The sequence below is a fragment of the Pristis pectinata genome, chromosome 16 (assembly GCF_009764475.1).
Source record: "Pristis pectinata isolate sPriPec2 chromosome 16, sPriPec2.1.pri, whole genome shotgun sequence".
Taxonomy (NCBI): Eukaryota; Metazoa; Chordata; class Chondrichthyes; order Rhinopristiformes; family Pristidae; genus Pristis; species Pristis pectinata.
Window position 1 is genome coordinate 34875247 of NC_067420.1, and position 25216 is coordinate 34900462.

Consider the following 25216-nt stretch of genomic DNA (forward strand, 5'->3'; position numbering starts at 1 on the left):
ATTATTCCTGAATTCTTGGTTGTATAATTCGAGCCAATTGAGAAAATTGCATGAGCTTTATCTTCAATGTTTTACTCATTCAGGAAGACAGTTAATTGCACATTTGGACAAGTTGTACGTTTTCTGTAGAGAGAATGGGCTTGATGGAAATAAACTTGATTTCCCTATTCACAACAGTTCTGTTGAGAACCCAGTGTACAAAATGATAGGAATAGAAAAAAAATGGTTCTTCTAGAGTTCTAAGATTTACATTCTAGTAACTCATACCCCTGGCCCTTTGAATAATTGAAATAACTGTTCAAAGTTTGCAGTAACAACAGGGAGCTTGTGCTTATTCACCAGCTGAACAACTGAAGTAGTGTTTTCAAAGATGTAGAAACTTTCCTCATGGGCTTGCCTTGAATTCCAACATATAATTTTCTTTTTCATGGTTGTATGTACTCAAGCTGAGTCTTTAATGACTTGAATGTCTCCATGACGTAGTCCAACTGCCCTACAGTCTATTTAAGATTCAGTCACTAAGATATTTTTTCCCTCTTTTCCCCTTTACAGTTTAGTATATTGGACTTGTCTATTTGACCATCTTGTTTGCCTGGAATGTCACCCTGCTGGTAATCTGTGTTAATGTTTCAGAATCTAGTATCGTCAGCAATAAATTGCAATATTATTCCTATAATGTGAAGAGTGCCTCCCCCTCCCCAATGGAAAGCTATTAATTGCATTCATCAAAAAGTGTCCTTGTATCCCTAATCTTTGCTTGTTGTCTTCTAACTATCACTCATTCACCCTATCTGTCTACTTTTTTGTAACATAGTGATGTCTCATTTCAGCAGAAAGCAAGTCTTGTCTTGTTTTCTGTTGAAATGAGACATCACTGCATTGTTTTTCAATGAGATGTTGAGTTCTGGCCTTGAGCTATTTTAGGTGGATGGAAAGCAAAAAAAAGCAACTATCACAGTGTTGTGGCCAGCTGCCTCCCTCAAACAAAACCATGGACTATTTTATGTTCATTCTTTCATTTGCTGTTTGGGACATTCTATTTCGGAGTGATGCTGGTGGTAAAATATCATCTGAACAAAATATTTATATACATATGCACTGTGAACCAAAGTGAATGTTCTGTGGTGGACTTCTGTCACCTTAGCAAATATTACAGAAGAATATTGCTGCATTCACTTTTCTTCTTACAGTCAGAACGTATGAGATAACTTGGGACTTTTCATTATTCAAAGTCATTTTGCAGCACATTGTACTCCACCAGGTGCGCAAGGCAATATGAGTATTGCTCAGCAAACAGCGATGGCCACTGGAGAGTGGGGTCTGCAAAACTCTAGTGGAAACACAGGACCTGTGTCCATGATCAGACCAGGTGCAGAGTATAGCTCATCAATGCAAAGGGGTGTGGTGGCTAACTCCTCACTTGGAATGCAGATGCGATCTAATGGCCAGTCCAGTGCAAGAACATTACTCCAGCAACAGATGATGGGAATGAGTAAGTTGTTGTCTCTTTTCTCTCCCCTGCTTCCCCAAACCCATCTCTTCGAAAAGGAGTCCATCTCTTCTTAATTCAGCAGTTTGACTGAAGAATAAAATGGAGCTTATTTAAATAAAGGCTGATTGCTAAACACAAAATAAAAATATTGCAGATTCTGAAAAACTGAAATAAAAACAGAAACTGCTGGAAAGGCTCAACAGGTCAAGTCGTATTTATGAAGGGAGAAATAGTTAATGTTTCAGGGTGATAATCTTTAGTTAGAACTGGGAATAGTTAAAGATAAGTTTGAAAGTACAGAGAAAGGGAGAACGTGGATGGGATGACTATTAGGCAGAGCACCTCTATTCAGTCCATAAGCAAAATCTTGAACACTCAGTGACTTGTTATCTTAATTCTGTATCTCACTCCCACTCTGACCACCTTCCTGGCTTCTGCACTGTTGTAATGAAGCAAATGCGGGCAAGTGGGATTAGCTCAGATGGCCATCTTGGTTGGCATTGACAAGTTGGCCCAAAGGGCCTGTTTCTATACTGTATTACTCTATGACTGTACCTAATCTTCTGATGAGGCATATAACAATCTTCTAAATTTAACACAGTTCAACAACTTTAGATAATTACCATTTTCAGCATTTTTATTTGTAGTATTCTTTTTGTTTGATCATTTCAGATAATTATTCTGCATTTGCACCTCTCAGACTGCCTATTTTCTTTCAACTTCCATCTTGCCCTTTTTGTCATATAATCTTTCATGCCTTGCACCCTGTCACAGATCTATTTGTTTTTTTCCTCACCTCCCTCTTTTTCTTCAAACTTATTTTATCTCTATTCCCAGTGCTGATGAGAGGTCATTGACGTGAAATGCTAACTCTGTTACTTCTGCAGACCTGCTAAGTCTGGAATTTTCAGTTCTTCGCTTTTCCAGCAATTACAATATTTTAGTGTAGCTAATTTCTTAAGTTAGGACTTCCATTGCTTTTTTTGTGTATTAGCTGTTTATATTTTTGTTTCACTAATTGGAGCAGTTGTTTCGCTCTTCAAGAAGAAGTAGGAGGGAAACACATTTGTCTAATTTCATCTATGTAAGAGGATGAGTGTGGAGAAGGAAATAAGATTAATGGTCTGCTAATTTACTTAATTTTGTGGTCTATGTACCTTATTACCCAGGATCTTCAGAAATGGATATGGGAGTTGGAGGTCCCCAGTTTGGGCAACAACAGGGTCCAGCCAATCCACCTACTTCATGGCCAGAAGGTGTTCTTCAGATGGAACAAGGGCCTTCAGGCAATCAAAACAGGTTAGTCTGTGATGGAAGCTAATTTGGTTGGGCTTCTTGCTTAGATTGATATAAAACTGAGGATACATGTTGACATTAGAATCAGTTGGTCTTTAATTTTTGATGGATTTATTTTATGTTTGTTTCATTTGGCACTGGGTTAAAAGATCAGACATAATTGCATTGAATATCAGAGCAGGAACGAGAGCTGAATACTCTTCTATTTGTGCTTGAGCATTATCAAATGTAGCATTAGTTATGGGCAGAGTAAAAGTCTACCTCTGGGGCTTTGTAAGTAGCACTTATGCTAATACTTTTCCATTGTAGGTATCTTTGAGGCCTCTTTGATATTAATTAGTGGCAAGCTAATGATTTGTTGCTGTGATATTGTGCGCTATTGGAACACTTTTGTGACTGCCCATACTTGCTGTGCAATCAGGAGACTTTCATGGCATCATTTGCGTGGCTCCAGCACATTGCAGATGATGATCAAGACCTCCTAGATTCACCTGCTAAAATAGTTCTGTTATGCTCCTTTAACTCAAGTTAATATTTGATTACCAGTTTGTAACTGCAGTGATGTATTTGGTGGTAAATGGTTTGTTTCAGGCAACCATTTGGAAGCTCCCTGGATGATCTTCTTTGCCCTCCCACTACTGCCGAAGCTCAGAATGATGAGAAGGCTCTACTGGATCAGTTGGACACGCTGCTGAGCAATGCAGATGAAATGGGGCTGGAAGAAATTGACAGGGCATTAGGAATTCCAGATCTTATCAGTCAGGTACAATAATTAATCCTTCATGTATTTTCTTTGATTGCTATGTGCACTTTTCTATGTAACGACCCATCTGCTATGCTCAAGCTGTCCATTGTCTAACAACATAGGTTATGAAATGCTATGCAATGTTGGCTTCAACAGCATTTAAATCAGCATTTTATACGCCTCCCCACTCTGCATGCCAAAAAGTTACCTGATATTAATTCCATTTTGCTGCTACAATGTTCTTCATTGAGACGTTTGCTGGCTTACTTCCTGTATCACTAGTTAAACAGCCAGGTGTTGCTTAACCGGGTTTAGACATGCATTTATGACATGTATTCAGAGATTCCATTAATTAATGTACTAGTTTATAGATAAAATTTCCCTGAAGATCAGATTCCATCACACCCACTGGCGGCGTGTTTCAGATATCAACCACATTCTGTGTACTTTTAAAAAAAACTTCCCCCTCAAATCATATATCGTCTCTTGTTTTTGATACCCCTACAATGGAAAGAAGATTCTGACTATTTAGCCTATCTGTGCCTCTTATAATTTTATGTATCCCTGAGCCTCCTTCGCTCCAGGGGAAACGTAACCAATTTCTCCAATCTCTCCCCATAAGTCTTCCAATCAAGGCAACATCCTGTACGCTCTCCAGCACAATCACATTCGTCCTGTAGTGTAGTGACCAGAACTGCACACAATGCTCCAAGTGTAGTCCAACCAGTGATTTGTGAAGTTGCGATATAATGTCCCAATGCTTCATATTCTTTGCCCTGATCTTTGAAGGCAAGCATGCCATATGCCTTTACCACTCCATTTACACATGTTTCCACTTTCAAAGAACTGTGGACTTGAACCCCAAGGTCCCTCTGTTTATCAGTATTCCTTGGCGCCCTACCATTTACTGTACATGTCCTACCCTTATCTGACTTCCCAAAACACGTCACTTTCCACTTGTCGGGATCAAACACCATCTGCCAACATTCCACCTAACTTATGTACCTGCCTTCTGAATCAGAGTTAGCTGAAATGATGTGTTCAACAGAAGTTCATAAGCATAAATGATGTCACCCCACCCTCCGTTCTTTGTAATAATTGCTCAAGCTGTTTTGAAGAATAAAGTTTTTATTTTAACAATTCCCTATTTTTTGCTGAAATGGAGCACATTATAGTCACAAAGTCTTCAATTGTTTAAAGGAGACTGATTTGACAAATGGTGGAGGAATAAGGAAGGCCATTTGTATACTTTCTCCCCCTAATTTTAGCACATTTTATGGCCAATCAAAATATATTTTCAAAATTCACCTCACCGTGCTTGCTGTCAGACCGAAGACAGTGCACCATCTGTAAATGCACAAGTCCTATGTGTAACTTTTATATTGCAGTGGAGAGTGCATTAAACATTTCGTAGGACTATTTTACTCCATTTAACTGCCCCAACAAAATTCAGTTGGAGATGGATAAATGTGATACTCCATTCAGTTGGAGAGTTTGTTATTTGTTTTCAGGGTGAGATTATAGCATAAAATTATCAAATTATAGAATTAGCCGTGCACCTTAAGAGAATCAGAAATTGGCAGACAACTTGGTGTCCAATCTATGAAGTGAGTGCCTAAAGTCCTTGCTGTGAAATGACTCAAAAAGTAGAGTGAATTCCAATTCACTTTCAGTTAACTAAATATGGAGTTGGTAGGAGCAGATGTTGACCTGGCTCTGTGGAGATACAACTATCACTGCTGGCTCTCACTTCTTCACTCCCATTCCGTTCTTATTTGCCACATTCCTACTCTGGACCTTCTCAATGATCAAGTTGGTCAATCTTGTATTAGGCTTGACTGAGGAATTGCAATGGTTATCCATTTAACTCAGTACATTGGCATTGTTCTAGAAATGAGCCCACAATACTAACTCCAGGTTATGCTCGGGGCCTGTTGCATTTATGTCTGCCTCTTGTGCCTACATTGAACCAACCAATTTCTCCCCTCCATATTTTAATGAAAATTTGTCTCTAAGCAACTCAATGGAATTCTCTTTTACTTGTCCTGCAAAGGTCTGCACACTTTTAGCAAAAAACATCAAAATGCAGTACATGAACACTTTGTGTGTAGTATTACAATTGTGTGTGTGTGTGTGTGTGTGTGTGACTTGTTCACCACTTCACATGTAAATGTTCTGAAAACGAATGTTTGCAATGTTGTATTAGATTGACAAATCTAGAAGAGAAATGGCTTTGTACCACAAACTAGGCTATTGTCTATATATAGAACTTGAATTTATGAATTATAGTTTGCTGAAGATATTGCACATGAATATTTGAGTTACTTTATCTTAAGGTTTTGCAAATTAATTGAATTAACCCTTGTTATTTTTGCTGCCTAGGCTCAGCCTCTTGAGGCACACTCAGAATTGTTCTCGGGACAAGACACAGCCATAATGTTAGAACAAAAAGCTATGTACAGTCAGCCATTTCCTTCACAGGCTGGTCCAGCACAAGGATGTTATCCTTCCATGCAGGGGCAGCAACCAGGTTTTAATCCCATGATGAATCAAATGGGTCAACAAAGCAGCTTTCCCCTTCCCAACATCCATGCCAGAGCAAACTTTGCTCGGCATCGTATGATGAATGCTTCTGCTCCCAAGCAACTTAGATTTCAACTTCAGCAGAGGTTACAAGGACAACAGCAGGTAAGAGCAGCTTTTCTGGAATTCAGATTTTCATATTGAAGATGTTTAATCTTGTTAACTTTTTCAGTGCTTGGTCTTGATCACAAAGAAAGGACAGGTCCCAGAAACAAATTTGCGGTGCCTCGAAGTCGGGCCTCACATATATTAGACAAGTGATTGACAGGCACCTGCTTGCTGAAGTGTAAATGATATGTGAATATGGGCCCATTGGATACTGATTGTAGCCATCAGGTGAATCTTGGGAGAACAATTGGAAGGATGCTGTTAGAGAAGGTCCTCAAACAGAAGCCATCAATAGTCCATGATTTTAATGTAGAAGAAGCATTAGTGCACCTGCCTAATCATCTTAAGGTTAATTATTTTTGGTGCAAGTCTACAACAGCCCTTAGAAAGTTTATGGTTAGATTGTACAAAGACCTTTCAAGGTTACACTTATTGACCAAATTACTTCAAGCCAGACTGGAGAAGCTTGTATAATTAAACTGTTGATTAAGTCTGTTAACCACAGTGGAGTTAAATGACTAAAATAATTCAATGCACATAATTTTTATTTAACTATCCTTCATTCATTGTATTTTTGTTAAGAAATTACCCTGCCTTTACTGGGAGACACTTCTGTAGTTTCTTCCACATGTTAAATTTGTTTTCTTCATAAATTGACAAACTATGCTGCACAGTGGTCTGCTGTACACAAAGATGTACCCTAGCCCACCCTGCTAATTCTTTGGCTAATGTTGTCAATAAATATTCTGTTAAGCATTCTGCCCTGGACCAGCTACGGTGCATTCAAGCAACCCAGTGTGATTACGGAGGCAAAGGAATGTTTGTTCTCTGAATTACACATGCAAAGCACCTGAGGTCTATTCCAGACAAACCTATTATGCCTTTACCAATATGGGTTGAGGTGCACCTACATTTTAAAATGTATTACATCCATTTCATATGTGTATAATACATTTAATATCATTGAATTTCTGGGCCATTGTTACTCGCAGTGCTCAGAAATTCTATTTTTGTATTTTTTACTTTCTGATCGTGTCAGTTTATGTTTTCAAATCATAAGAGGTTTGAAATTGAAATGAATGTGAAATGCTCTGGGTGCTTAGCAGATCTGGTAGCAACTGAAGTGAGAGAAACTGGCTTAACATTTTAAATAGATAAAATTTCATTACAGTTTCTCTCCACAGAAATAACATCACCTGCATTTTCTGTTTTTCGTATTCAGGTTTTAAGTTTAAAAAAACATTGAATTTCTTGAACAAATTATGGCATTTTAATATTCCTTTCTGAAAATGAAACCCCTTTTTCTACTAGACCACTTATTGTCATTGAAGATGCATAGTAACTTGCCAGTGGAAAAATTCATACTCTCAACATAATTTGTTCTGACGATATTCAGGTAAAGTGTTTGAATACCAACACTGGCTTCCCTATCACACACAAAATGCTGGAGGAACTCAGCAGGTCCTGAAGAAGTTTTCCGTCTCTCTTTAGATGCTGCCTGACCTGCTGAGTTCCTCCAGCATCTTGTGTTTGTTGCTCCAGATTCCAGCATCTGCAGAATCTCTTTTGTCATTGGCTTCCCTATGTCTGATTCATGTCAATTACATTCTTGGGTATCTGAGAAATGAAAAATATTACCAGCATAAATATGCACACCCTTGCCCCACCCTCTCCCCCCCCCCCCCCCCCCCCCCCCCAAAAACTATCACAGCCAAATGCAATAGTGTGATATATTTTCTTGGTTTTTACCACTGGTAAGGTTCTTCATCAGCCACGAATTGTGGACCTCTTGTTTTGTTTATTGGGGCTGATGGAGTTCAGTATCTCCATTGAATCTGTTGTTTTAGAAATTTGCAAAGATTGCTCTGCAACCAAATACGGATATGGAAAAGCTACAATTTTTGCCATTTGGACAGAGGGGGTCGTTCTGACTTGTCATTTCCCCATGCAGAGAGAAATCCATCTGATTTCTTGTACTTGGGCTACCTGGTCACTTTGAGTACTACTGCTGTTGTTTTTCATTTGGGTGAATGGAAGGTGGCAATTCTTGATAGTTGAATTGGTGGTAAAAGTAAACCGATTATTCAAACTTGTCTTTAGTTAAGAAAATAACAAATGAAAAAGTAGTCGTTGGTCATATGCCCCTTGGAAATATGGCAGATAAAATTATGCTGCATTGATGTGGAGTGCAATGTATATTTGAATCAGAATTGGAAATACTTTATTCATATTTGTATTTTGAAGCTTATGAATCCAAATCGTCAGTCCCTTGGAGTCAAACTGGAAAATCCCAGTATGGTCAATCCAACTCTCCGACCAGGCATCCAACAGCAAATGGTGACACAGGTAATGACTCATCTTCAGTTTTTTATTCTCAAAATATTAATCTGTTTTTACAAAAATAATATTGTTTTCCCCCATAGGCTAATTGTTAAATGTGTTTCTGGGTGTGTGGGCACATGTGTGCATAGTTTTTTCATCATTGAGATGCATAACTTGTATTTATAATCTGAATTTGCAGAATAATGAGTCTTCTGAATCCATTTATAATGACTTCTGACGTCTCCTGTGTTATCACTGTACCCATTCTGCACACAGTTTTCCTTGAGAAAACAGGCCATGAACAGTTTTAGATTCAAAAAGTGTAATTTCTAGTCACTACATTTAGAATGAGAAGATGACAATCAATGAATCAATGAGATTTGGTGAAAGTTACATCAGTTACCAAAGTATAATTACATCAATATCTGCAGGGAATAAAAAAAACAATTTCGATCAGTCCAGAGACTGAGGAACCCTATCCTATGCAGATTTGTTTTTTGTTAACATGGATTTCTCTGTACATGGATTTTCCACATTATTTAAATTTTATGCTGAACTACTGTTGTGTTAGAACTTGGACACCACGAGTAATCTACCACTGCATTAGAACTTAGACACTGTGAGCTATCTGCTCAACATGGTATAAATTGAGACAATCACGCTCCAATCCTAATAATGGTCTGTGGATTACTGTGGGCTGTTTATGTTGTCTTCTGTACTCATTTGTAGGGCTTTCTCAACGCACAGATGATGGCCCAGAGACGAGAGCTCTTGAGTCAACAGCTTCGTCAGAGGCAGATAATGCATCGAGCCATGATCATGCGACAGCACCAACAGCAGGGCTTCAGCCCTCCACCCAATGTAACAGCCCCCACTGGCATGGAAGCTCCCATGGGAGGTCCTCAGATAACTCCGGCGTCACCGCAACAATTCACATACCCTGCAAATTATGGTATAAAATTCATTTATTTTGGGTTTAAATTGTACTCTATCCCATCTGCATTATCTACCTGTCTTCCAATTAGGCCTTCCGTCTTCAACAGTGAGTTCAACGTTATCACACATTTGCAGCATTCGTTCTTCATTCCTTTGGTTATTTTAGATAACTATTTTTCATGTTCAGCATCACCTCTTTTGTCATTTAACCCTAACTCCAAGCACAGACCTTCCCATGCTCCCTTTCCATCTCTGCCCCCATTCCAACCCAGTTTTTTTGCTGGATCTCACACCTTTTAATCTCTAACTTTTCCTAGTTCTGATGAAAGATCATTGACCTGAAACATTAACTCTTTTTCTCTCTCCACAGATGCTACCTGACCTGCTGAGTATTTTCCAGCAAATGTTATTTTTAATATCTCTTGTATAGTTGTCAGCATTTCTTTACTGCTTTTACAAAATCTCACTCTACCCTAGCTCAGTAACCTGCTCCAAGCCTCCAAGAACTCTGCTTCTCCAATTCTGGCCTTGGTGAGACTGCACTTGGAGTATTGTGCGCAGTTCAGGTCGCCTAGCTATAGGGAGGGTGTGATTAAGCTAAAGGGGGTGCAGAAAAGATTCACAAGGATATTACCTGAGGACTTGGGTTAAAAAGAATGACTGGATAGGCTGGGGCTGTTTTCCTGGAGCGAAGGAGGCTGAGGGGTGACCTTATAGAGGTTTATAAAATCATGAAGGGCATAGATAAGGTGAATGGTCAGTTTTTTTTTCCCTGAATAGGGGGGTCTAAAGCTAGAGAGCATAGATTTAAGGTGAGAGGAGAATGATTTAAAAGTGACCTGAGGAGCATGTTTTTCATAGAGGGTGGTGAGTATATGGAATGAGCTGCCAGAGGAAGTGGTAGAGGCAGGTACAATTATGACATTTAAGACATTTGGACAGGTACATGGATAGTAAAGGTTTGGAGAGATATGGGTCAAATGCAGGTAAATGGGACTAGCTCAGGTAGGCAACTTGGTCTGCAGATGCATGTTGGGCTGAAGGGCCTGGTTCCATACTGTATAATTCTATGAATCTTTGTAAAGAACAATGTTCATCACTGCTCTTGGCAATTGACAAATTTACAATTCCAAAGCATTTTAGCTGTGCATTTTTAAACTTTCCATCACCTCATCAGCATTTCAGGCATAATTTTATTTCCTCAAATAATTTGAATGTTTTAGGTAACTTCATTTCCCTGTTCTTAATACAATTCCCCCACCCTTCATTACTATTCCTTGCATCACTTAGAGTTAAAAAAACAATAGGAGCTTCATTGTATTTAGTTTCAGGATCTGATCTTGAGGAGTGGGCAGAGTGAAATTTTTTGATAAGCCACTTGGACAAGTGTAAGCACCAATCGTTTGTTTTATCACATTGACTCACGGGCCTCTGCTTGTGACCCGTTTGCCATACAAAACAGTCAGGGCAATAAATGGAGTACTATCAGTGTTTCAATGAGTCCAAACTTAGAAACAAAGATCAATTGGTCTCTTGTCATTGAAGATTATCCAGTGTTTTTCCTGTTTATTTATGTGCTTGTGTGGGCTGAGGAGAAACCTGCAACCTGCTTGGTGATCTCTGTTCCTGAACAGTCTATTAATCTGTTAATGCCTGTTGTCTAGGCAGACAAGAAAAATTACCATGCGGTCAGTAGCACGGAGACATTGCCTGTCCAGTAAGAGTCAAAATGGGAAAAATTACAAACTGTGCTTTATAAACTGGAATTACAGTGAAACATCTTTGCCTTTGATTGCAAAGGTTTTTTTTGGCAAGTTGATTAATGACTGTAGTTATTCAAAGTGTGAATGGATTGGTCTTGAGTTGTAGTAACTGTATTAACTAATTTTCTCTATGCAGGTATGAATCAGCAGACTGATCCAACTTTTGGCAGGGCTCCCAGCCCCCATAATGCACTCATGTCAAGAATGGGCCCTTCACAGAATCCCATAATGCAACATCCTCAGGGTGCTTCTGTCTACCAAACAACCACTGACATGAAGAGTTGGTCCACGGGAAATATGGGTGGAAATAGGTATGCTATTTAGAGCTATTATATCGGTTAATGCACAAGTTATTAGGACTGCCTGCATAATTTCATGTTAAGAAAGACAGCTCAATAGGGTTTTGCTTTGCATTTTGGGTTCCAGCAAAATAGTATATGGGCTACATTGCTTGCCTGGGATTCCCATATTTCTGTGAGGGAGCTGGCTTGTGAGTATGTGGCTAAATTTTAAATGTCTTGTATGTGAGGGTGGCAGCAATGAAACCCATAACATTAATGATTGGGTTTACAACTAAACCGTGTAGCACAAGGAACTCCCAAGATGCTCTCTCAATCTATTTTGACACGAAACTCAAACAAATGTTCGTACATTGTCAAGTTGAAACAATATTAGGCTTCCCTTTTGAGTCTTACATTATTTTTTTTTAAAGTGAGATAAATCCCTGACTCCCAATTTGTATTACACGTCTACTGTGGGTCTGAAATAAAAACCACTTATACCAATATTAAAACTGTAGAGAAAGCACATACCAAGTGTGAATACCAAGTGTGAAGATGGTAAAGCTAGAGCAATCTTTTCCAGTTAGAGTAAAACCGTGGGCTATGAAACACAAGCATCAGTACTTTTTCTCCATATAGGTGATAAAAGCTGGAACAGTAGGCATATTGGATAATGAAATTGCTAGACGTTGTAATAGAAAGAGTTTGGGTTTATTTTTTTAAGGGAAGATGCCCAAAGGTTTAAATGACATTCTACAGCTGAATCTTAATTGGGTCATGCAGACTTCACTCCTCTGTAATAGTCTATTGAGGTCAATGGAACTCAGCAGGTGTAAGTTAGCTTATTTTGTTCTTTTTTTCTGCAGTGCTTTTCCACAGCAATCTCCACAGCAATTTGGGCAACAGACAAATGCCAGCACGTACAACAACCTGATGAATATGAACAACAACATGCCAGTAAATGCCAGTGGCAACAATATGGGTCAGATGCCAGGGCAAATGGGCATGGCTCCAATGTCTGTGTCAGGGATATCAAGCATGGGTCCAGAACAGGTAGGAATTTTCAGTTAATAAATGTGTTTATTTAGAATCTTTGACAATCTTAGTATGTCCCAAAAATGTTTTACAGCCAATAAAATAATTTTTAAGTGTGGTCCACAAGAATTAGGATGGTGAGTAGTCTTAAAGCCCCTCAGGTATGTGAGTCTGCTGTGCTATGTCATTAGTACATAACTGAACTTCTACATCATCTGCTTCTCCATCCTTTCCCCATACCCCTTGATGCCCAAAAAACCCGTCAATCGCAGTTTTCAGAATACTTGATGAAACGTTTAGAACCCACAGGGGTAGAGGTTTCTAAAGATTTGCAAATCTTTCCGGTTGGAAAGTTTGCTCATCTCAGTCCAAACCAACCACTTCCATATCTTGAGTTCTAAACTCTCCAAATTCAAGAATCAGTCTTACAGCATCTAACTTGTTAGAATTTAACATGTTTAAATGAAATCACTTCTTTGATTTGTTCAGAGAATATAGGCCCATTCTATTTTATCTTGCCTCATAGTACAACTTATTTATAGCAGGAACCAACCTAGTGAACAGGTTATTAATGAAATTTCTTCAGTCCTGAGACAGTGTACCGAAGAAATGCTGCTGCAGTATTTGCTTTCATATAAATCTGCATTAGTTTGAAGTATTAAAATATAGAAAATAACTCCCAATGCATGTATGTCAGGACTTACTTTAAATCTACCTGAGGTTGTCAGGTCATGACCCTTGCTGCATAGTTCGAGGAGATTGGGAGGTAAACAGATAAATCAATCGGTTCCACATGGGTACAACATCTGAGGACAAAACAGTACTCTTGACTGCTGGTGAATGTCAATATCTATGTTTTTGAAGAAGACTCTGAACCTACCATAGCTTGGTTAAGAAACAAAGCTTTTGCACAGAAGATCCAAGAAATGCTAGTGTGGTAGTTTTGCTTTTTTTCTCAGGGAAGATAAACAAATTTATGTCCTGAACATTGAGTAGATCAGACAAGTAGTCACTTGTCACAGAGCAGAACCAGATGATCTTAAGCAGCCTGGCCAGTGCAGAACCAATAACAATATAATGAATGCATTCAGCCACATATTCCGAGTAGGGATAGTTGTAGCAGTAGTGGTAATTTAGTGTTTTTTGTTTGCAGTGTCCTTTGTATCTCTGATGATGCTGTAAGGGTGGCTTGTGTGGAAAATGGAAATGCCACACATGTACGGTTGGTCTATGGGTCACAGTTATTTCATTTCTCTGCCTGCAATTTCATGTTGTATTGTCTTTTAAAAAGAATGATAAGAAGCTTGTGGGCTGCCAGGTGCAGAAACATGTTAAAGGGGTTAAGTAAAAGAAACTTGGTTTTGTATCTGGACTGTCTGATTTGATCTGTTCACGTTGACTTTTGATACTTATAAGGGGAAGAAAAAATAGTTTCTATTTGCCGTCACTGACTTCCTTTTCAAGCACCAAAGGAAATAGAGTGAATTTGTTTTTACTGAATTGCTTAGGTTTTATTTTGAAGTGGACTAAACAACTGACTCTCCATATTTTTAACATTTTATTATTTTTTTAATTTTTTCATGAAACAGAAATATTGCTGACAACTCAGGATGGCTGTTTATCAATCCAAAAGGTTAATCTGGGTCCACATGGCTTGTGAAATCAGTGCACTAAGGATCTACAGCAGACACTTGCACAGAGAAGGAAACGGTGCCATCTTGTGTGCTGCTGGTGTTTGGTGCGGCCCAATCAGAACCACTGTGCCAGCCTGCTAAGGTGTTCATTTCTTAAGAAAGGAGAACTGTTTCTCTGTTTTTATTAGATGTTTTATCAAAAAGTAGACTCCTGGCAACAGTACAGAGCTGGATCGAAAACTCAAATTGTTTAGGATTTGCTTTGGTTTTTAATTGTCCTTTAATGTCATCTTTGCTTGCCAAATCTTGCATCTACTTTATTGCAGTACCTAGCCATGTTTTTTTTCCTGACAGTATTGTGAAATGTCACTAGCAATGTGGTCATTATACAGTTACGAACATTTGGGTGAAAAGTTGCCAAGTGTCAGCATAGAACAGTGTGCTTGTGGATGCACTTTAGAGAAGATTGAAGTAGTCGAGGTTCACTGTTCTTGTGATCAGTGTAGCCATAGCTGCACATCGGCACATCCTTGCTTTCGTTTTCTGGATCATCTTTGCATTAAGTATTCCATTGGTATTTCAAAGATCACAACTATATGTATCCCAACATCCAACTTTTTAAATCTGCATATGCAATGTCTAGCAATAATAATCTTCATTTTAAAATATTGCAGATAAAAATTTCAAATGGGAGTAATACAAGGTGTGTGCTGTTGACTCTAAGCAAGGTACTGCAGCATAAAACACCTGGAAGCTGGCTCCTGTGAATATATCATGTAAATAATGAATACAATATTATATTATATATACACTTTTATAGGTCACATTTACAGATTTTTTTTGTTTGCACAGCATTGGTGAGGCTAATTATTTGATGGACTTATTTCTGTACACATGCCTTTTAGCATCATTTCAGGTTGTCAGTCCTGTTTGCGCCTGGCCTTGACAATGGAACTAATTTGTATGAATGTGCAAAATGTTTAGATTTTTCCATGTCGCCATCTAGATTTTAATTTTACAAAAAGCCTGCATTTCTTTCTCTTTCCCCTCCCTCACAATTCCTGACCCTCACCTTCTCTAATTTCATTTTCAAAAGGAGGTGCTTCTGAAAAGTACAACTGTATTAATCTTGACCTTTGAGGTTTAAATCAACTAAACAGCAACTGATCAAAAATTTGAACGATTTATTTCTCTCTGGTTTTCCTTTTAATTTGTATTGAGATAGAATTCCCCATCATGCCATTTGACCACCCTCACCTCTGAGAAGGAAGGTGAGGGGGGAGTTGCTTGTAAATTGTTGAACAGTTAATAATTGCTGAATCCCTTGTGATGGATGATGTAAGGATCATGGTGAAGAGGAGACTTTCTGTGACTTCTACTTATTCAGGGAGATGGAATATAATTTTCATCATTAAAATGCGATCCAATTCTGGTGTCGGGCCTGAGTGACATTGCCTCAAACAGCAAGTTTTACAGTTGTACTCCAAAGGAATAACAGTCTGTACATGATGTAACTTACTGATTCCGTATAATTCTGAATGAGCAAACTGCATGATGACTTGATGAATGAGTGACAGAACTGAGCAACGTGCAATTCCATGGGCAACACAGTAATATAAGACTAAATTTTGTTTGCTTTGGTTTTTGCGGGTACTGGTATTCTGAGTTGCATCTGCCTTCAGCTCATTGATCTGGAAGAAACCGTGTTAAGAGTAAATGTCACTGATTTAAGATTGTTTAATCAAAGGCAAAATTCTTTGATTGCAGTGGGGTTTTTTTTTCTGGTAGTTACAAAAAAATATATAATACTGTAGGTGAATGAGACTGATTAAACTATAAATATAATATTGGCAAATCACCTTGAAGGTAACACAGGGTGGAATCAATTTACACGCCTTTAATTGTTCATTGCCCTACCTACTTCTACTTTGCTTTACCTTCCACTTTTCCTGTTTCTTCTGTAATTTGTTTCTGAAAACCATTGTTTGGTATGTATCATCTTAATGTTTCCGAAGATAAATAGGTAGGTCTGCTACTGCATTAAGAAGTAAAACGTACAGTAAGGACATACATACAAAATCACGACCTCTATTTTAATACAGAGTTGGATATGCCACTGTCAAGATGAAACTTGTTTCCCTAAGTAGAGACAGCATTATAAATGGATACTTTTACCTAATGATTTTAGCTTAAATGTTCAGCTAGTAAAGAAATCTATGCAACAGTTCAATCACAATTATCGTTTGCGTGGAGATTGAGACAAAATGCTGTTTCTGGCAACATTTATGAATATTATCACAAATTGAATACTATCACAAATTGCACCTACTTTGGTTGAAGCAATGGATATGTGTTGTGTAGTTAATGGCCTGAGGCCTCCTCTGATCATATTGATCACTTAACAGGTTTTTATTAAATGACTTGTTGCTTTCAACAGCAGCTGATACATTCCACAACTATTCAATGGAGGGGTGTTTTTGTATAACCCATACACAGGAGAAACGCAGCATTTAATATACACTTTTCGATAAATTACTGACTGTTCTTAACTTGAAAGCATGTGTGCTTCATTAGGAGAACATTGATCAATAGCACCTGATTTTGTTCAGTTTGGGATGACAGAGTGGTGCTGGCTACACAGCTGCCTCTCAGTTCCAGTGACCCAGATTCGGTCTTGACTTTGGGTGCTGCCTGTGTGTGGAATTCTTATGTTCTCCCCGTGACCACGTGGGTTTCTTGAGGTGCTCTGGTTTCCTCCCACATTCCAAAGATATGCTGGTTAGTAGGTTAATCAGCTACTGAAAATGGCCCTAGTGCAGATTGACCAGGGAACTTTGTTGGGGGAGGGGAGGTTGTTGATGGTGCTGCAAATAGAAAAGTGGGATTCATGTAGATAGGTGCTTGATAGATATTGCAGCATGGATGTTGTAGGCTGAAAGGCCTGTTCCCCTGCTGTTTGACTTTGACTCTAAGAACCCTTCTCTGACCCCTGCTTAAATCAGAAAGCTGTCTGTCGGAAGTCAGTATTAGGCAGCTATTGGTGCTCCATGGTGTGCAAATGAACCAAACCAAACTCTGGCTATCTGAAGTCAAACATAGATGGAGTTGAGCAATAGATGCAGCACAGATATTCCAGCACATCTGTTGTTTAGCCAGTGTAAAATGCCTGTTGACTCCACTCGCCTGGAAATTAAGAACCAGTTCTTAAGTAATGAAAGTGGTATTAAATGTTTTATTTATACGTGGGCAATTCAGAGTTGAGAAGTTATTTTGCCAGGCTTTTTTGTTTAAAGGGGAATCAGTTAAGTGAAAATACTCAGGTTTGCCGTACATCTACATTTTCGTCAAAACACAACAAAATAAAACAGCTAAATTAGCCTGATGTTGTGTTGGCCTGGCAATAACCCAGTAACCTGACATTGTGAGTGGGCTGACTGCGATGCAGTAGCAGATTCTTAGTATGAAATACCTGGAAAAATAAATGCTTCATTATATTCAGTTGCATTTCTTGTGTCTCAAGGAGGAAATAGATATTAAAAATGCACTTTTTACATTTGGTAAAGAATTCTGTTAAGAATATAACCAATTAATGTGCATCTATTATTGTTCACTGATTTTACAACTCTTTCACATCGTGGGGAAATAACTTGCTCTCCTTACAAGAAGTAGGCATGCTGATTCAATGGATTTCCAGAACATCCCTACTAAAACATTAGACACTGCAGATGTAAGGCAGGATTTCTGGTTTAAAGGTATTTGGGTCTCAAACTGCAGCCCAGTATATAAACATTCCTTGGTGCCTGAACATGCCCAGTTACAGCTGGTGACATGGTACCTTGCATACTCAGGCATTTAATTCTCAACACAAACTGTATTTTGGAGCCAATTTTGGATTGATTCTTCTGGTACTAGTCCAAGGTGGATGGCATGGGAAAAATCACTTGTATCTCACAGGAAAAGGCCATTACTTATGTTGTATAACATTTCCAATTTACAAAAATAGTTATTTTACATGACTTAGAGAAGCAGTGCAAGGTTTTTGCATTTTATTTTTCTTTCCAGAGCTAATTACTACAAGCTTACAAAAATAGCAACATTTGATTATTTTTTAAACTTGAATTAACTGCTGATTTTTCTCGGCTACATTTTTTGTTTTAGCAAGGAATATTTTTTAAAAAATCAATGCACCAACTCCTCTTAAAACATGTTTATTCCTTCAAAGAATGGAATTACTCCTGTTTGCCAAAGGGTGCAAGGTTATCAGTGGATCTGATTGAGGAGGGGCACAATTATCAAAATTGTCAAAAGTACTTTGATTTTATTGATAGCTCAGAAGGTTCAGCCACATAGCAGGTGAGCCACACAGGTCAGGACAGCTCCAGGTTTGATCCCTTTTTTTAAAACTGTGGAAGAGGACTGATGCTCTACAATTGTCCTTACTGACTCTGGGGAGGAAGAAACTGGCTGGGAATCTTACTCCCAATACTGTTAAAATCTATACATCAATGGACATCGGGGAAGCACAGGGACAAGAGTAGCCATATGATGCAAACTCTCCTGGATTGTTATTGAATAGTTGCTGCTTGGGTTAGGTATCTCAGGACCCAGTTGCCTGTGGAACAATGGTCCAGCATGGATCCAATGTCATCAGGAAGGCAGTTGTAGGAAAGCATATTTTGTGAGGATACTGTATCTTTAGTCAATTTTAAATGACTCTGATTTTATTCCAAGTGAAACTTCAGTGACACTGTTTACAAATTGGTGTCATCCTTTCAGGCTGAACACAGACTTTGTGTAATATCAGTAACTCATTTTGAAAATTGAAAAGTTTGGGCTGCATGTTTTCAGACTACCACGTTGATTCCCACCCTTCCTGACAGTAAGTGACCATTTTACCCAATGTTACTTCACATCACAGAATGAGTTCAGAGCACTGTGAATAAAATGGAGTTATATTTTTAATGCTGAAAATTACCATTTTAAATTTCTGTACAATTATTATGTGCGATCTTAAATGGTGCTCTTGGAGATTTGGGATTTCTAGGTAAAACGTGTGCGATTATAGATTTTTAATTTTTTTTTCATTTCTAGATTGCTTATGGCTTTAGAAATTGAGATCGTGTATTCAAACCCATTTCTTAACTGATAACACCAAATTGTACATTAATATAGTTAATGTATAGGTTTATTCAGTGGAGCAAACTATTTATTATTTAAATAAGAAATAATTAAATGCAAGTATTATAATGAGTCACTTTTTTGTTTTTCCTTTTTGCTTTGGCCTATTTTGTTTTTAATTCTTTGTATCATAATTATGAATTTGATAAATTTATCATGCTGGAAAAGCAATATTTGAAAGGCCATCTGGAGGAGACACAGTATTGAAGAGTAGAGAGGATTCAATGAAGCATAGTCTCAAAGATTTCTAGTGTTGCTGTTTGTATCCCTATGTTACATTTCGAGCAAAGCAAGAAAGAAAGAAAATTCATTTTAAGATGGCTCTGCAGGATAAAGGTGAAATGATTAGCAGATATTGCTTTTACTGATTTATTTGCCTCAATGTTAATGTTGTAAATAAAGATTTCTATTTAAAATGTCTTTGGCGATTTGTTACCGTATCTTGCTATTCAGCTGTTTGGAAACAGATGTTGTAAAAAAGCATTCTGTAAAAGATGTACATTAAATACACACAAGCCATGTCTGAATAAATTTTCATGATATTAAAGTGTGTGAATGTGAATGTTAAAAGAACATAGTTGTACCATGTGTATCATTTTATTCATTGATTGTTAATGATGATCTTACTACTACTTGACTGTGAAGTATATCAAACCTTGAGTATTGCATTATGAATGATAAGTTTATAAGAAGTAGGCTTCACAAGATACTTTTAGTAATTTCAACAGAAAATTTGTTTGTTTTAATCACTTATTTTAATATTGATGTGCAATCCTCTAAAGTTGAGGCAGGTAATTCATCAATGACAGCATACCATTAAAATGTTTATAATCATTGTCTTCATTTTGCCATGCCAAAGGCCAGCTACTCAGATGTTGCATCATTTCCTTGTAGTTTAGCTGTCCTGTGACATCAGGAAAGCCCGGGAGGATTCAGTGTTCAAGCTGCTGTTGGCCCTTGAGACTCGGACCCTTGACACCAGGAAGTAAGCTCAGGATGCGGGTGATTTTCACCCTGTGTGGCTTTCCAGCAAGGCACAGGGCTCCCCTGGAACTATTTCAAGTGGTGGTTGTCTTCCAGTGCAGGAGGAAGCCAGGCAGCTTTTAAAGGCTATTTCTCTGAGCACAAAGAAACTGAACAGGGTCATGCTGACCTAAGATCTGCCAAGCACTAACCTGGGGCTGTATACTCCATTTCAAAAAGTTATTTATTTTTGCTGATTTGTTAATGGATTCCAATTGTTGAGAGAACTATAATTTCTTTGATCTGAGATGAAATCAACATTTTCTGATTTTAAAAATAGTTTTGTGCCAAGCCTGGCATTGACTATAACCTTTTGGTCAACATCCACTTTTTTTTTACAATTATTTAGCAGATTTTTCCATGTTATTTGCAAATTGAGAATTGGAAGTTTTATAACAGCTGAGTAGAATTATTAGTTCTGATTACATTTATCAGCTTTGTAGGCAACACCATGACAATTGAGTAGGGAGTCTGGGATATGATGATAGCAAGTTGGAACTCTGCCCAGCAGTATTTTGAAACAGAACAGATCCCAGACTTTGCTGGGTATCTGTAAGTGCTCATGGAAGAGTGCCCATGGGAAGGGAAGTTTCAGAAGCATCAGGTCAGCTCTCAAATTTTAAAAATCTCACTCTTGTCAGCAAATCCCTTTAAAGGTTTCCCCTAATCCCCTTTTAGTCTTAAGTCCTGCAGTGCTCCAAGATGTACCTGCTCTTTCAGCTCTGCCCCTTTGATCATCTCTAAATTTAATCACTGCTTTTGATGGCCTTGCTTTCAGCTACAAATCCCTAAGTTCCAGAATTTCCTCCTTAAAGTCCTTAGTCTTTTTCCTGCTTTGAAATACTCCATAACCTACCTTTTTGGACACCCTTTTGGTTATCTGTCCTAGTATCTCATTTAGAGGCTCAATTTTGTTTCATGGTGAACTCTGATGTCAGGGGATGCTTTACAACATTAAAAGCATTTACAAGTTGTCATTGCATATGTGCAGTCATTAGAACTAACAAGGTTATTAGAAATTCAGCAACTTAACAGAGGTGGAACCAAAACTTAAATTGTTGTCTTATTGCTTCTTACCACTGGCAAAGCTGCCATGAGGAGGTGAGTGGCTTCCTGTGCCATTTCAAAAGTTAAATTTCCAGTAGTCTGGGCTTGAAGTAACAAGGTAAGGCCAACAAACTTCTTTCCTAAAACATGTTGGCAGCAACCCGCTGGTTCACTAAAAGTGTCATTTTTTTTTGTTTTAAACTGGTACCAGGTTTTTATTTCCAACTTATGAAAATTGAACTTCAATTAATGGTTCAGTTACGTACCATGTTACTATCCACCTTAAAGACCAACAACGTTTGCTGCCAAAATAGCAATCACTTTGTAATGCAGTTATCTAGATACTAATTCATTGCTCTTGCATCTAATTTTGTTTCTTACAGGGGGCAAGAAGTGACAACCTCATTTTCCCTACAGACGCAACCTTGCTCATTATTTTGTGACCATAATGATTTTGTTTACATCTTGGCTAAAGATTGGTTTGAGCATTTGCTTAGCTGGCAGTTTGTCTTTCACCTTGCCTGATGGCAGGCACGGTAGTATAGTGGTTAGCGTAATGCTTTACAGCGCTGGCGACCTGAGCTCAATTCCGGCCGCTGTCTGTAAGGAGTTTGTACGTTCTCCCCATGTCTGTGTGGGTTTCCTCTGGGTGCTCCGGTTTCCTCCCACGTTCCAAAGACGTATGGGTTAGGAAGTTGTGGGCATGCTATGTTGGCGCGGGAAGCGTGGCGACACTTGCGGGCTGTCCCCGGAACACTCTATGCAAAAGATGCATTTCACTGTGTTTCGATGTACATGTAACTAATGAAGATATCTCGTGTCATAAGGCAAGTGTGCCTTTAGAGAACTGTGTGACTTCAAGTGAAGCTCTGGAATCCCACTATGAGGAGTGACTTTTGTCCTTTGTGACCTTAACTGCAAGATTTGTAACAGTTGAGGAATGTAGCTCATCTGGCTAGTGTGTGAGAAATTTTGGAAAATCTTTGAAGAAAACAACTGCGATAACCTTGAAATTGACCTGGCACAGTGGCAGAAAGCTTATAAAGTGGAGTAGAAAAGGTTTAAGGAAGGGATGTTGGATGCAAAGCAATGATTGTATCATCATAGGGATACTCCTTAGCAAGGCTGAGAAAGGGAAATAGAATTAATGGGCAGTGGAGAGGCAGCCAATGTGTGTGTGCAAGTAAGCAAGGGCTGTATTTAGAACATAGAACACTGCAGCACAAGAACATTCTCTTTGGCCCACAATGTTGTCATTAATTTTGTTAATTTTATTAGTTTTGTCCCACAATTAAGCTAATGACACCTAATCCCTTCTGCGTGCACATGGTCCATATCCCTCCATTCTCTGCATATTCATGTGCCTATCTAAGAGCCTCTTAAATGCTTCTATCGTATTTGCCTCCACCACCACCCCTGGCAGCACATTCCAGGCACCCACCACTCTCTGAGTAAAAAAAAAACAACTTGCCCTGCACATCTCCTTCGAACTTTCCCCATCTCACCTTAAATGCATGCCCTTTAGTATTAGACATTTTGACCCTGGGGCAAAAGATACCAGCTGTCTATGCCTCTCATAATCTTATAAACCAAGATCCCTCTGTATATCAATGCTCTTAATAGTCCTGCCTTTAACTGTGTACTTTCCCTTTACATTTGATCTCCCAAAGTGCAACACCTCACACTTGCCTGGATTAAACTCCATCTGCCATTTCTCCGCCCATATCTGCAACTAATCTATACCTCGCTGTATCACTTGGCAACCTTCAACACTATTCACAATGCCACCAATCTTTGTGTCATCTGCAAACTCACTAACCCACTCATCCATGTTTTTATTCAAGTCATTTATATACATCACAAACAGCAGAGGTCCCAGTACGGATCCCTGCAGTACACCTCTAGTCACAGACCTCCAGCCAGAATAAGACCTATCAACCACTACCCTCTGCCTTCTATGGGCAAGCCAATTCTCAATCCAAACAGCCAAGTCTCTGTGGATCCCATTCATCTTAATGAGGGACTTTGTCAACTGCCTTACTGAAATCCATGTAGACAACACCTACTGCTCTACCCTTGTCGATCACCTTGGTCATCTCCTCAAAACTCAAATCAAGTTAGTAAGACATGACCTGCCCTGCACAAAGCCATGCTGGCTGTCCCTAATTAGGCCATGTTTTTCCAAATGCTTATAAACCCTATCCCTAAGAATCCTCTCCAATAGCTTCCCTATGACTGACGTGAGACTTGCTGGTCTATAATTTCCAGTATTATCCCCATTTCCCTTCTTGAACAAAGGAACAACGTGAGAATCAGAATCAGGTTTATTATCACTGATTTGTCTGTCATGAAATTTGCAGTAGTGCATTGCAGTAGACATAAACTTACTATAATTACATTATTAATTGCTAGTTGTCCTATGGCCATTAATAATAAACAAATAATGTAATAATAAATAAAGATACAGTCTATTTGAGGACATTTCCTAGTGGTTAGACTTGTAATACTTTTTCTTTACAGTTTGGCAAAGATTTTGCCCAATGGAAATATGAAGGAGGCAATTAGTTACTCAGTTGAACTGTGAATTATAACTGAATGATACTCTCTGAAGGGAGCTGAAAAAACATTGAAGCATTTAGATTTGATTTATGGCGGTATTTTGGTGTGTCTACTGAGAAAAGTGCTGGTGTTAGCAAACCCTTTGTTTTGAAGCTGGCTTCGTGGGAAAGGTGAATGAGGAGCCAGAGGTAATATTCAACACTCCTAAACCAATTTTATTTAAGATCATGAAGTCAATTGAAAGGGACCAAAATGTACATGGGTGGGTTAGTAAGTTTGCAGATGATACGAAGATTGGTGGTGTTGTGGACAGTGTAGAAGACTGGCAAAGGATACACGGGGTATAGATCAGTTGCAGATATGGGCAGAGAAATGGCAGATGGAGTTCAACCCGGACAAATGTGAAGTGTTGCACCTTGAGAGATCAAATGTAAAGAGATGGCAAGACCCTTAACAATTTTGATGAGCAGAGGGATCTTGGGGTCTGAAAGTGGCTACACAGGCTGATAAGGTGGTAAAGAAGGCATATGGCATGCTTGCCTTCATTTGTCAAGGCACTGAGTTCAAGAGTCAGAAAGTTATGCTGCAGCTTTATAAAACTTTAGTTAGGTTGCATCTGGAGTATTATATTCAGTTCTGGTCGCCCCATTATAGGAAGGATGTCGAGGCTTTGGGCAGGGTGCAGAAGAGGTTTACCAGGATGCTTCCTGGATTAGAGGGCATGTGCTTGAGGATAGGTTGGACAAACTTGGATTGTTCTCCCTGGAGCGGCAGAGACCAAGGGGAGATCTGATAGAGGTTGATAAGATTATGAGAGGCATAGATAGAGTAGATAGCCAGTATCTTTTCCCTAGGGTTGAAATGTCTAATATCAGAAGGCAAGCATTTAAGGTGAGGGGGGTAAGTTCAAAGGAGATGTGCGGGGCAAGTTGTTTTACACAGAGAGTGGCGGGTGCCTGGAATGTGCTGCCTGGGGTGGTGGTGGAGGCAAATACGATAGGAGCACTCAAGAAGCTCTTAGATAGGCACATGAATGTGAGGGGAATGATAGGATGTGGACATTGTGTAAAGAGAAGGGATTAGTTTAGTTGGGCATTTTATTACTAATGTAATTGGTTCAGCACAACATTGTGGGCCGAAGGGCCTGTTCCTGTGCTGTACTGTTCTATGTTCTATGACCACAGGAAGTAAGAGGCAGATTTCAGCTAAGAGTT

General features: G+C 38.8%; 1 protein-coding gene across 6 annotated transcripts in view; it reads left to right on the forward strand.

Moving 5' to 3' along the window:
- The window catches only part of LOC127578695 (nuclear receptor coactivator 3-like), a 177960-nt gene extending 158012 nt beyond the window's left edge, over positions 1 to 19948 (forward strand). For all 6 annotated transcript variants that reach the window (XM_052030984.1, XM_052030983.1, XM_052030986.1 and 3 more), the window contains 9 exons: positions 1262 to 1492; positions 2662 to 2791; positions 3380 to 3551; positions 5916 to 6221; positions 8469 to 8570; positions 9276 to 9498; positions 11382 to 11556; positions 12393 to 12579; positions 14151 to 19948. In XM_052030984.1, the coding sequence (XP_051886944.1) occupies positions 1262 to 1492; positions 2662 to 2791; positions 3380 to 3551; positions 5916 to 6221; positions 8469 to 8570; positions 9276 to 9498; positions 11382 to 11556; positions 12393 to 12579; positions 14151 to 14162 (1538 nt within the window). In that variant the 3' untranslated portion in view covers positions 14163 to 19948. The remainder of the gene's footprint in view (positions 1 to 1261; positions 1493 to 2661; positions 2792 to 3379; positions 3552 to 5915; positions 6222 to 8468; positions 8571 to 9275; positions 9499 to 11381; positions 11557 to 12392; positions 12580 to 14150) is intronic.
- Positions 19949 to 25216: the final 5268 nt, after the last annotated feature.